The following is a 13,798-nucleotide window of genomic DNA, read 5'->3' on the forward strand; positions in this document are numbered from 1 at the left end:
ACAGAGCTGCAGAAAGAGGAGTGGAGAGATGGGAACTCAGATGAGACAGAGAGCCTCCTCTACATTTTTAAGCCATTAGAGACATGATGGGGAGGGAGGGGTGGAGGGAGAAAAAGGAGGAGAGAGAATGAGAGAGAGAGAGAATGAGAGAGAGAGAGAATGAGAGAGAGAGAGAGAGAGAGAGAAAGGGAGAAAGGGAGGGACTGGATATGACAGCCAAGCTCTGGTCCCTGAGGATGCCTGTGGCAGACGAGAAAGGATCAAGATTCTCTCTAAATGAATGAATTAGCTGAGAGAACAAGAGGAGGACAGAGGAAGAGAAAGAGGGAGTGAGAGGGAGAAAGAGAGAGTGAGAGGGGGGAAGAGAGAAAGGGAGAAAAAAGAGAGGGAGAGGGAGTGAGAAAGAGAGAGGGAGTGACACTCCAGAAATGCACTCTACTGAAATAATGAGATTCTACCATGAGTAAAAGACAACACTGACACAGAAAAAGACAAACTAGAGGCCCTGAACATTCACCGTGTTCAACAAAAAAGGTAGTTTTTACACAAAATACTTGAACTCTTGAAGACTTACCGAGTTGATGCAGGCCAGCTCCTTGTTGAGTAGCCAGGGCAGTGAGAGCTTGCCCTCTCCACGGTAGCACGACTGGATCCTCTCCTTGATCTTCTCCTTGATGCGGCGCAGTGTGAACAGACACAGTACGGACTCTTTGGGCGGCTTGGCGCGGTTCTTCTGGCCTTGCGAGAAGATGGTGAACAGGACGTCCTCCTGCTCGGACACGCCGAGCGAGTTGGCCAGCTGTCGGCCGGGCTTGCTGAGGTAGGCGTCCTGGATGAGGCGGTACTCCACGCCATCCTTGGTGCAGCCAATGGGGAACTCGACGTACGAATAGAACTTGGGGTCGTCCACGCAGAGGCGCACGATCTTGGAGGTGAAGAACTGCTCACCGCTGGCGTCCGGCGAGGTCAGCTGCGTGTCCAGCTGCAGCGTCAGGTAGTAGACGAACTGCTCGCTGCTGAAGCCGTAGACGTAGTAGATGTCGAAGGCGGGGAACTTGGAGAGCGTGTCCGAGGGGATCTTGAGCTGCGAGGAGACAAACTCGTCCTGGTAGACGAAGCTGAACATGTCGGCGTTCTCCTCGTTGGCCATCAGCTTGCGACTGGACAGCGTAGGAAAGTACTCGGACTTGCCGTCGATGGGCGTGCCGATGAAGAGCTTGCTGCCCGAGTCGTCCGAGATGATGACCCCGGACATGGTGCCGGACTCGGAGACGCTGGAGAGGTAGTGCTCCTTGCGGTGGTGCGGCTCGCCAAGCTTGAAGAGGTCGTCCAGCCGCAGGAACTGGCAGATGCCCTGAGAGGTGCTGCCGCAGGCGATGAGCCGGTTCTGGGAGTAGTCCACCAGCAGCAGCTTGTTGACGTTGCTGGTCTGGGCCAGTTCGTGGGGGCAGGACTGGACGCTGGGTGGGGGGTAGCACTTCTCGTTGTCCACCACGGGACCGGTCATGTGACTGCGCAGCTTGGTCAGGTTGCTCGACAGCTTGAAGATCCAGTTGACCGCACCTACGTAAACCTCGCCCGTCTTGTTGTGGATGGCCAGGTGCGTCAGCCCCCACTCGGACGGCGAGAAGGTCTTGAAAGGCTCCGGGGCCATCCGGGACTGGCCCTGGGGCACACTGACAACTAGAAGCCCAAGAAGAAGCATCCTCCCTGGGTTAAGCACACCCACTGGCCCCTGGGGAGGCCACATGTCTGTAAACTTCAAAAACGAGGCAAGGCTGGCCGCCTGTCCCACTCCGTCCTAAAACCACAGTCACCGCTGCCTGTGCAATTGAACGAGTCTGGATGCTTTTTGAACAGGGGTAGGGAGAAAGGGAGAGAGAAATAGTTCCTATTGATCGTCAGTGCTCTCCTCTCCAATATGAGCGGTCATCCAGCGCATCATCCACAGTGCCACTGAGTGTCAGGAGACCTGCGAAGCAAACAAAAAAAGAGAAAAAAAAAAACACATTATGAGTCAACAGGCAACACATCTTATTGATTATGCATTGGTGCTGGCCTAAAAGCGCAAAGTCGATAAGAGTTAAGAAGACATCCCTGCCCGGGCAAAACGAATGACTCAACCTGAAAGGGCCGCACGGCAGGGAGCGAAGCCATGACAATGTTTAATTACGCCGACAGATCGACCAACGCCTCTAGACTGATGAGACACTCAGCTCAAACGGGACGGAGGAAAAAAAGAGAGGAAAAAAGCTCCCCCAAGGAGTCGGACACAGACACAAACTCTACTCACCTCCTGAATAATTTCACATCAAGTCCATCATGAGCCGAAGAGTCAGCAAGGCTACTGTATTAGTAAAGAGACACCCAAATGCCTTTTTGCTCAGTGGGGTTAAAAAAGGGTAACATAACATTTCAAGCCAAAGTGAATCCCATATATAGTGTCCATATATTTCAAATATGCTCTCTGTGTTTTGAAGCAAGGAAGACAGTCCCTTTCCGTGCTGACCCATCGGCTGCCCAGCGGTGGTGGGAGGGCAGGCAGAGGTTTCAGTAAATTATAAGTCGTGTCAGACACAACACATGCTAAAGTGGACTGTCTACATGCCTTCTCCTGGTTCTCTCTCTCTCTCTCTCTCTCTCTCTCTCTCTCTCTCTCTCTCTCTCTCTCTCTCTCTCTCTCAGACGCTGTAAGCAGCAGTCAGTCTCCTGTGCCTCTTAATCACAGACTTCCTAAACACCAGAGGCCTACCCAGGCGCCCTACTGCGGTTAACCAAAACTAAGTCAATGACACAGTCGTCATCAAAACAGGAAGCAGATACAAAAAGGACTGATTTAAACAGTTTCTTTCTTTTCCTTAGTACTAAGCTAGTCTACAAAAAAAAAAAAATCAGGGAAAGGCCACCCCCACCCACCCCATGGAAAAAAAAAGAAACACTTAGTCACAAATCAATGTTGGTCATGGCGATCTGTTTTTGTCCTCATTCAAAGTCAGCCTGGCTCTCCCAATCCCACCCAAGAGAAGGCATCCATGATGTAAGCTACTTATTCCGCACTTCCAGCTCTGGCATCTCCCCTGTTCCTGAGTCTGCGCTGCGGTGGGAAAAAAGTCTCCGTGTTTAAGCTGCGTCTCGCCTTCATTCTCCACTTCCAAGGCATGTCTAATGGGCAGAACAGAGGAGGAGCCTGGCCCTATACTGCCGCTCACGTAGCCATACATGGAGAGGGCACAATGGGCCCACACCAGGCCGCCGGTCGCTTTCTAAAGCGTGCTGGAAGATTCTAATCAGGCTGCTCCAAAAGCAGATTCCATTACAGCGTTTAACATTATTTAGACCAGGGGAGACAAATATTTGGACTGAATTCCTTGTTAAAAAATGAAAACCGATAGGCCTCAGCCCTGAGTCATGCCCACACCGCTTGCCAAGATTATTCCTGTGGTAGTGGTAATGCTGTCTTATCAGACTAGTCTCAATCCGTGGTAATGGACAAGCCTATCTAGATCTATGCCTGTGGAGTAACAGGCAATTTCCCACACTTTATGCCTGTTTTTTACCGTGTACAGAGTAATAACCACAGTTTATCTAGCTAGTCTATTTCTGCACCAAAGAAGTAATACGCTCAGCTATCACCGCGTTGGTTTATCTCTATGCAAAAAGGGGGGAGGTTAATGCCAGCGTTTTCATTGCGCTGCTGTCGGACGTTGACAGTGCTAGCGCCGTCGTCTCGGCAACCCGAGCGAGCGGCAGCCCATCAGCTCGTCAGCCCGACGGCGTTGCAGATGAGATCAGGACGCTCGTCTCGTTTGGCCCGAAAACGCTGATGAAGCAGAAGGCCGACAGCGTCTGCCAGCTCCTCGGTTCACCTTGACTGTGAGCACGTCTGCGCCCGGGTGTTTTACGGCCCGCCCGTGTCAGGAGAAGACGCTGGGAGGGAGGGAGGGTGGCGGAGCTGGGGGATGGGGTGGGTGGGTTTTTTTAATGGGGGAGAGAAAAAGAAACCTGCGAGGGGAAAAGGCAACACAGCCAGAGATAAAGGCGATCAAAAAAAAAGCTCAGCTGAGAGAGAAAAGGAAGGGGAAATGAGGAATGTTTCTCCCGCCTTTCCTCATTCCTTTCTTTTATTCTTTCTTTCTTTCGAATCTTTTTCTTTTCCAAGCCGACATCTTATCTCCCTAGCTGTTTTTCTTTCCTCTAAGGGTGATTGAAGGCTTGCCTTATCTGCCAATCAATCCCCCAAGGACAGAGGCAGGATGTGTCGTCACTTCAAAGACCTCAGAAAGCAGGGAGCACTGTGCCATGTGGGCTTTCTACAATCCCACTGCTATATTCGCACAAACTGTTGGGGAAAAATGCAGAAAGAACTTGGCAAATCTTAACACATATACAGAGAAAATGTAGGCTAGAAGCTAGAAGTAGCTAGCTGACAGTTTTTTTTTTTTTTTTTTTGGGGGGGGGGGGGGGGTCATGTGAAATAAGTATGGGAGGTGCATTAAGGCTGCGCCTGTCACTCAGGTTTACGCACATAGGCAATAAACTTGACAAATAATACCCTTATGAATTAGTACACTCTTTCACAATTTCACAAATTCTTAGAGTTTATACAAAACCACATTACAGTCTGCCGTGAGCAGAAGAAGAGTTTATTGGGGGGGGGGGGTGTACTTGAAAAGTTATTTGCAAAGAGGTTAAAACCGCACAGCAATCGTTACACCGAGAGCCAAGGGGCAAATAAAGCGCTTCATCAGATTCTTCTAATGGTGAGGCCCTTACTAAACAGAATCTCAGATCTCATTCGAGCAAACACAATGCAAGGATGATGCAGTCTTGCTGTACAGCGAGAACAGACGTCAATTCAAACTACAGACGTGGAGTTGGTGGGGGGAGAGATGGAGAGAAGGAGAGAAAGACATGCAAAAGGTTGCCTCAACAGTAATTTCTCTTCATTTCGCTAGACAACACTTGACGTAACAGACCATGAATTTCACAATAAATTGCATTTCTCCAGCTCCAGTGGGCTCTGTACCTGAGTAATGGGCTATATGGCAGCAGCCACTGTGTCCAATGCTGAATGCCATTAGGCACAGAGAGAGGGAGAGCAAGAGAGAGAACGAGAGAGGGAGAGAGAGAGAGAGAGAGAGGCAAGCAATGTAAGCAGTGTAAATGTTTTCTCTGCTGGCTCAGAGATAGCAGTGCTGGTAGATTGGTGGCCAGAGATGTGATGAGACAGAGAGAGAGCAAGGGAGATGGAGAGAGAGAGAGAGAGAGAGAGAGAGAGAGAAGGTATGAGATGGGAGGGGAGGTAGAGGAGGGTAGGAGGGAGGGATGGAGGGCTGCAGGGATTGATGGAGGGCTGGAGCTGATTATCAAATGCTACACTTTGGCAAAGCTCTCCCAGGACTGACCGACAGCAGAGAAAATTGTCAATCACCCCTTTCTTCCCTGTCAGTCCCCCAGCACCATTACCCCTGGTGGTTTCAGAGCCCCGCACTTTCCTCCCAATTTCAATTTTTCAATTTTCCAATTTCCCCCCTTCTTTCCGATCCCTTTCTTGCTTATTTTTCTGCCTCTAAAATTTCAATTTCCTCTTCCATGTCCGGAGCACAGAATCGAAAAAAAAAAAAAAAGCCTGAGCAACACACTTGCAAATCCCGTAACTTGCTGGCCAGGCACGAGGACCAGAGAGAATTGCATCAACTCCGAACCAGCCTCCGTCATCAGGCAGCGATCGCTGCGGGCAGCACTGGACTGGACCGTGACGGCGGAGGACCGTGATGACGGCCGTGTTTTTGAATAGAAAAAGATGAGCGTGGCGCTGGGGGATAGAGGAGAGAAAAGAAGGGGTTATAGCTTCACGTTTAGCCCTTGCTAGTAAAAATATAGGATATTTATTTACTACCACCGTCCAATGGTGACTTGTGCTCACAGCCGAACGTCTTACAGCCACTGGTTCTGTATCATTTGCTTTTCCCTGTTTCTAAAAAAAAGGCTTAATAAACCTCTTTCTAAAGCCAAAGCACACACTCACACATATATAAACATATACAAACAAACACACACACACACACACACACACACACACACACAGAGTAAAGAGCCTGGGCTCTTCGAATAGGCTGCTAAACCTGTCTCCTCAGATAATGGGCGTTGCTGGCAGGGGTGGCTGGGTGATTTATTGCTTGTGGCATATCAATTACAGCACACAGCTCATGGAGAGGCCACTGGTAGCGCGCACACACACACACACACACACACACAGAGAGAGAGAGTGACTGTCCTCAGTGCAGATTCAGCATGCAAGACACCTCACAGTTCCAACACAAACACACACACAGACACACACACACACACACACAAACATGGCCAAATATAAGCAAATCAACAAATTTAGCCTCCACAAACACAGTGGGACAAATATCTGAATGCTTAGGCCCCCTGCAAAACTCACACCCATACTCACAAATCAACTAATGCTCCTCCAGCCTTGCATTGGATGAAAAAAGAATATGAATCAAAGCTTCAGGGAAGACAGGTCAGGTCCTCTTTACACACACACACACACACACACACACACAGCAGAAGCTTATGATCAACAGGAGGCTGATTAAGCTTCTTTACAATGCACTCCCAGCCAACACACACAGCAGGAAATCACTGGGCATTAAGAGTGGTGCATGATCACATAAGCATGTACACACACACACACACACACACACTCTCTAATGCACTTACTCCAAGTTTAGCCTACATTCTGAGTTTAACCCATATCTTCCATGAGCTGCACTCACTTGCTATGTAACACACAGAGCACACAGCACAGAGACACTCTCACACAAACACACACACTCTCACACAAACACACACACACATACACTTATCCAAAAACTCAAAGGCGGGCCGACGACTCACCGCACTCTGCACTTAAAGCACTTGTAAGCTGACGCCATGCATCACCTCCTACACACAAACGATTAAATGCAAATGCAAACACAAACAAACACACACACACACACACACACACACACGTGGCTGCAATGGTATAGACTTGGGCCACTCAGGAAGCTGCTCAGGAGTAAACAGGAAGTTTTATCAGAGCGGGGTGGGGTGGGGGGGGGGGGGTTGAGTAGTTCGTTAAGGGGCTAATTAAACATGCACACTGGGTGGATGATAACGATCTCCAGAGGCAGAACCTCTGCAGCGGCCCACAGGGGACCTCACTCGGCTAGACAACATCGCACAAACACAACACCTCCACTCAACCGGAGCACCCCGCTGTCGGTGTGTGTGTGTGGGTGTCTGTGTGTGTGTGTGTGTGTGTGTGTGTGTGTGTGTGTGGGGGGGGGGGGGCGAATGTGAAGCATGAACTTTTAAAGCCATTTCAGTGCTGCGCTATACACACAGTGCATTTATCAGTGTTACCATTGACAACACAACTCCATGACTGCACAGCACTGTATAGTACTGCACGAAACACAATCCTTTTGGCTGTTGTGTGGCTGTTGACTGACTGGCTGACCGACTGAGGCCCAGTTGGCTGTTGCCGGGGCCTCCAAGCAGAGCAGAGTCCAGCCCTGTGCTGCGGTCAGAAGCCAGCCCGGATCCCTCTCTCCTCCCCCTCTGCCAAACGGGCTATCCCAGTGGAGTACTGACAGGGACCATGTGTGTGTTTTGGACTATGCGACAGCTGCCCCTCCAATATGTGTGTGTGTGTACTTGTGTGTGTGTGTGCTGAAAACTTTGACAGCTGCCACTCCATGAATTCACCCCTCAGACCAAGGGAGAGCATTTGCATTGCACAAAATCCCCTCTCCCTTCTGCTCCACTCAAACACACACACACGTACACACACGTACACACACAAGCACATGTACATGTACACACACACACACACACACACACACACACACAAGCACATGTACACACACACACACACACACACACAAGCACATGTACACACACACACACACACACACACACGCACATGTACACACACACACACAAGCACATGTACACACACACACAAGCACATGTACACACACACACACACACACACACACACACACAAGCACATGCACACACACACACACACACACACACACACAAGCACATGCACACACACACACACACACACACACACACACACACAAGCACATGCACACACACACACACACACACACACACACACGGATTGCTCCTCCTGCTTTACACTTGTGGTTTCAGCGGTAAACAGGATTATCGTATGACAGACGGCACATCTCTCACATGGAGTGTGAATGTGGACGTGTGTGTGTGTGTGTGTGTGTGTGTGTGTGTGTGTGTGTGTGTGTGTGTGTGTGTGTGTGTGTGTGTGTGCCATGCCCATGTGTGATCACTCCACAGATCGCTCCCATGCTCTCCCTTTCTGCAGGGCCACCGTGTGCTCCGTGCCGGACGACCCTGGCCAAGGACGCACAGAGGGTGGTCAGGGCACGGCGAGGCGCGGAGCGAACAATGAGAGGTGCCATCCCAGTCCCATCAGGCCCGCGGCATGGGGCACAGGACTGGCACTGGCACAGCAGCGCGCCGTGAATGAGCAGCACATGGCGAAGGACACATCATGGGTCAAGGCAGCGGAGCTATAACAGAGAGCAAGCCTGCCAGAGCAACCGGACGATCGCATGCAAAGATTAAGTGATTGTGGGTTTACGCGTAATCTGGAGGTGCCCGGGAGGCTTCTTATCTGGACCAAAGCTTCCGTGCGAGAGGAGGGGGGCATTAGAGGGGGCGTTGCCAAAGGCTAGCAGAGGGCAATGCTCAGACATACAGTCTAGTAGGTGGCAGGGAAATGAGATGCTTTAGAGACTGCAGACTGAAGGATAGTCAGATGTGACTAGGCGTACACACAGTGCTCCGTTTTTTGCCGTCTTGTGCTTGTGATGTCTGACTATGAGCCGGGCGTAGTTCCCAAAAACTCACTGGGCAAAATGCCTGCACTTTGATGAGATTATAGGCTGCACCACCGCCACCAACCGCCCCCCCCCCCCCCCAACACCAATCCACCCCCCCCCTCAAAGTTACACGACCTATATGTCACCTCCCTCCACAGATGCCAGACCTTCACCAAAACAGCCTCGTAAAAGCAAACTGGAGGCTGTAACAGTTTTGATGGCGAAGAGGAGACATTTCAAGGAGAAAGCTGTTAAAGGACAGGGCCTTGAAGATTCATGGACTGCTTCGTATGATCATCATTGTTATTATTTGGCCATAAACAGGCCTTCCAATTAACCAGCTGAACTTTATGCCTTTAAAACACCAGCACAACAGGGCTTTCAAAAGGATCATAACAAAGCCGTCTCATTCGGGTCAATGGTTTGAAAGGTTAAACGTGGAAAAGTGAATGTTAGAGGTGAGAGACTAGATAGGAAGATTGAACAACTGGCTTCAACAGCAATAGTGAGAGGACGACATTTATGAAAGAATTTGAAACATTTTGCCGAACAAGTCTGAGCCAACAAGGAGGCGGAATGACAGCAAACTAACAAAAGTCCAATCATAGGCTCGTTGTCATAACACAAAGCCTTAACTGTTTACGTGGATTAATCCCCCTTCTGTTGCTTTTGGATTAGATTTCGTGTGAGTCAATGCAGAAAAGTGTGTGTGGCTGGAGCAGCCGGGGGACAGAAAGAATATCTGGCCAGCTGCTCCCAAAAATATCTATAATATCATTATCTAAATCAAAATACAATCTGCATAATCACTGAATGTGCTTATTCACGGGGGCAACGCGATCGGTCGGCACAGACTTGAACCGCAAAGAAAACGTCCTTTGTGGCCGCGTGACTTTCAGAAGAATACGGGCTTGATGCGCAGAGAGAGAGGGAGAGGCCCAGCTCAGTGCGCCATGCCATAGTTTATCTAGGAGTGTCCAGCAGCAGCGACAGCAGTGTGCTCAGTTCAACTCAGGCAACGTACAGGGCAGAACTGGTTTTCTGCTAAAGACAAAGACACAGACACAGACACACACACACACACACACACTATCGCCAGCATCAGCGGGCCAAATTCAAAACATGTGATGCTAGAACGAATGTGGAAGGAAGGGAGGAAGGGAGGAAGGGAGGAAGGGAGGGAGGGAGGGAGAGAGGGAGAGAGAAAGAAGAAAAGAGAAAAGAAGGGATATGAGCCTGTAGAGGGTAGAGAGAGAAAGAGAAAGAATAAGTGTATGAGGGAGAGAGAAAGAGTGAGAGAGAGAGAGAGAGAGAGAGAATGAGTGGATGAGGGAGAGAGAGGACGGTACCAAATTATGTGAGTGAAACAGGGAGTGACTGTGTGAGGAAGAATCTGAGAGACAACACCCCAGAAAGTGGTGAAGTTTCCAATAGAGGGTTTCTTTCTCCTCACCAAATGGGTACTTCTTTCAGGAGATTTGCCGCTGATTGAGTTAACTTGTCTACATGTTTGGAACACCGAGTACAATAAAAGTCCAATTTTCAACGGTTGAAGCTGAAGAGTGCAGAATCTGATTCTCTCAACACGTCTACAGTGCTCCTCAGAGGAATTCCTGAGAGAGAGAAAGAGAGAGAGATACTTGTGTGCGAAGGGTGTGATGACATTTTCTGTCACTAAAAAAGGAGAGCAAAACAAGTTCCCAGGCACACAGAAACGATAGTCATGTGCACGCGTTCACACACACACCCATGCCAACTTAGTTACCTCATGCATTAACACAGGCCCCTGGGGCAGATATCGGCACACTGATCAGTTAGCTAATGTAAATACACTCCGCCGCACCCACGGAGTACACACTCATATTTCTCTCTCTGTGCATCACACACACTACCCTCTCCCCACACACAGAGTTGGGTCCTCAAATGGCACTGACCATTGATTAGCATTCTACTGCTTATCTGTAGTCCAGGTCTGGTTCCATTACCCCCTGCACACACACACACACACACACACACACACATACACATACACACAGCATTAGGGACATAAGTGAGATGTGGCTCAGAGCTTAACTGATGCATTAGGACTCTAGCGTTTTGCACGGAGCCACAGACTCTACAGTAAATAAGATTACATCTCTGGGCCATACATTACTCAACGACGGTCCCATCGCCCTATCACGCCCATATCTTAGCACACACACACACACACACACACACACACGAGCCCATTGCCCTTCTCGCCTCCGTGGCAGCGCTAGGGGAGGGCCCGTTTGACTTGGATTCACCGACAGGAGAGGGCCTGAGCATTTTCACACATGCAGGGCAGATGTGTGACACACAAACACACATACACACACACACACACACACACACACACAAATGCACACGGATAAGATTTTTTCGAGGAAATATCGATTAGGGCTTCCTACTTATTCCGTGTCACAACTGCTTAATGGTTTTGAACATGTGCAGGCATTTGCATTTACATTTACACACACACAGATTCACACTAACATGTGTACACACACACACACACACACACACACACACACGTGTACACGGCCACCACACACAGACAGCTAAACGCCACATGTTCACATGCAAAGCCACTGACCACAATAGACAAATGGAGAGAAACACATTGACAGAGAGAGAGAGGGAGAGGGAGAGAGAGATGGAATGAGTGAATGAGTGAAGCACAGAAGAGAGAAAAAGAGAGAGAGATAAAGAAGGGGGAGGTGGGTGAGGAGGGAGATCTATACAGTGTAGTACTGTGTTTTTAAAAGATCCTTGGCCGAGTGCAACCCCCCCAGCCTTCAGCACATGGTCTGCTAATCTGCCTTAAATACCACAATTACCACCGGGCAAATGTTGAAGGCCAGCGGCCATTATCCCCCCTCCTCCTGCCCACGGATAACAACCATCTTCTTATTGTTTTGGTTGCTCCCGCACCCTCCCTGCACCCTCCTGCTTTAGGATTCCATTAGGACTGACCGAGCGAGCGAGCGCCGAGCTGCTTGTTGCTAAGCGGCCTGCTACCCACATTTGGAGGGAAGAGAGAGGAGAGGAGGAAGAGGAGGAGGTGGAGAGGAGAGGAGAAGAACAGACCAAAGATGTGGGATGGGGGGAGGGTAGACAACTGAAATGGCAGTCTGGGCTGAGAGAGCGAGAGAGAGAGAGAGAGAGAGAGAGAGAGAGAGAAAACACGTTCCTCTACTCTACGCTTTTCAAGGCCAGTCTGCGCAGTCCCACTGAAGCCCATCATACTCCACTACACGGCTCGGTGAGCACACAGACAGAGAGAAAGAAAGAGAGAGGGAGGGAGAGGGAGAAAGAGAGAGGGAGGGAGAGACAGAGAGAGGAAGGGCACAGATACAGTGGAAGAGAGATAAACCTGCGGTGCCAGAGAAAGACAGTGTGTCGGGCAGAGGTGCCTAAACTTTTCATGGCAGGCTCTTTCTGACAATGACAATAACACGCTCCTCTCCCAGCACCACAACCCAATGCAAAGCTTGAGACTCACATATCACATCACCTGCCACATGGAACTGTGAATCCAAAACAGATATCCATAAGCTGGTACAGACCTGCTCTTACACACTTATGGAACTCTTCCAATGTAGAAACTAGCAGTTTGACACTCTTCCAATGTAGAAACTAGCAGTTTGACACTCTTTAATTGTAAAAACTAGCAGTTTGACACTCTTCCAATGTAGAAACTAGCAGTTTGACACTCTTCCAATGTAGAAACTAGCAGTTTGACACTCTTCCAATGTAGAAACTAGCAGTTTGACACTCTTTAATTGTAAAAACTAGCAGTTTGACACTCTTCCAATGTAGAAACTAGCAGTTTGACACTCTTTAATTGTAAAAACTAGCAGTTTGACATTCTTCCAATGTAGAAACTAGTTTGACACTCTTTAATTGTAAAAACTAGCAGTTTGACACTCTTCCAATGTAGAAACTAGCAGTTTGACACTCTTTAATTGTAAAAAACTAGCAGTTTGACATTCTTCCAATGTAGAAACTAGCAGTTTGACACTCTTTAATTGTAAAAACTAGCAGTTTGACACTCTTCCAATGTAGAAACTAGTTTGACACTCTTTAATTGTAAAAACTAGCAGTTTGACACTCTTTAATTGTAGAAACTAGTTTGACACTCTTTAATTGTAAAAACTAGCAGTTTGACACTCTTCCAATGTAGAAACTAGCAGTTTGACACTCTTTAATTGTAAAAACTAGCAGTTTGACACTCTTCCAATGTAGAAACTAGTTTGACACTCTTCCAATGTAGAAACTAGCAGTTTGACACTCTTTAATTGTAAAAACTAGCAGTTTGACACTCTTCCAATGTAGAAACTAGTTTGACACTCTTTAATTGTAGAAACTAGCAGTTTGACTCTTGCCCCTCTCAGCCCCCGCCAACTCTGGGCTCCTTAGGGAAACACTGGACTAGGGTGAGGCCCAGTGAAGGCGCACTGGACAGATCACAGAGAGACAACAACTGAAGATGAAAATTCCTGTCACCAGTAAAAGAGCAACAACACTGGAATGAAATGGCCAGAGAGAGATAAAATAAAAGACAGAGCGAGAGACAGAGAGAGACAGAGAGAGAGACATAGACAGAGAAAGTGGGAGAATATTGTGGGCACCAGTGAAGTTCCAGACTCTATAATTACGCAGCCAGTGTCAACATAACGTCCAGTCAGAGAGAGCCAGGGAAGAGGAGAGGAGGAGGAGGAGGAGGAGGAGGAGAGATAGCAACAGAGCTCAGACAGAAACCTGATCCCATAAAGGGAAGAAGAAAGGAATGATCGGGGGAGTGGCCGATAAAGGAATTAAAGAAGAAAAGGAACGTTGAGTGACAG

At 48.8% G+C, this 13,798-nt stretch overlaps 1 protein-coding gene across 1 annotated transcript in view; it reads right to left on the bottom strand.

Moving 5' to 3' along the window:
- The window catches only part of LOC121707554 (plexin-A1-like), a 46,843-nt gene that overhangs the window by 10,966 nt on the left and 22,079 nt on the right, over positions 1-13,798 (bottom strand). Inside the window, exon 2 of the mRNA XM_042090206.1 lies at positions 575-1,972. Within this exon, the coding sequence (XP_041946140.1) occupies positions 575-1,750 (1,176 nt within the window). The 5' untranslated portion in view covers positions 1,751-1,972. The remainder of the gene's footprint in view (positions 1-574; positions 1,973-13,798) is intronic.

The sequence above is a fragment of the Alosa sapidissima genome, chromosome 4 (genome assembly GCF_018492685.1).
Source record: "Alosa sapidissima isolate fAloSap1 chromosome 4, fAloSap1.pri, whole genome shotgun sequence".
NCBI classification, from domain to species: Eukaryota; Metazoa; Chordata; class Actinopteri; order Clupeiformes; family Clupeidae; genus Alosa; species Alosa sapidissima.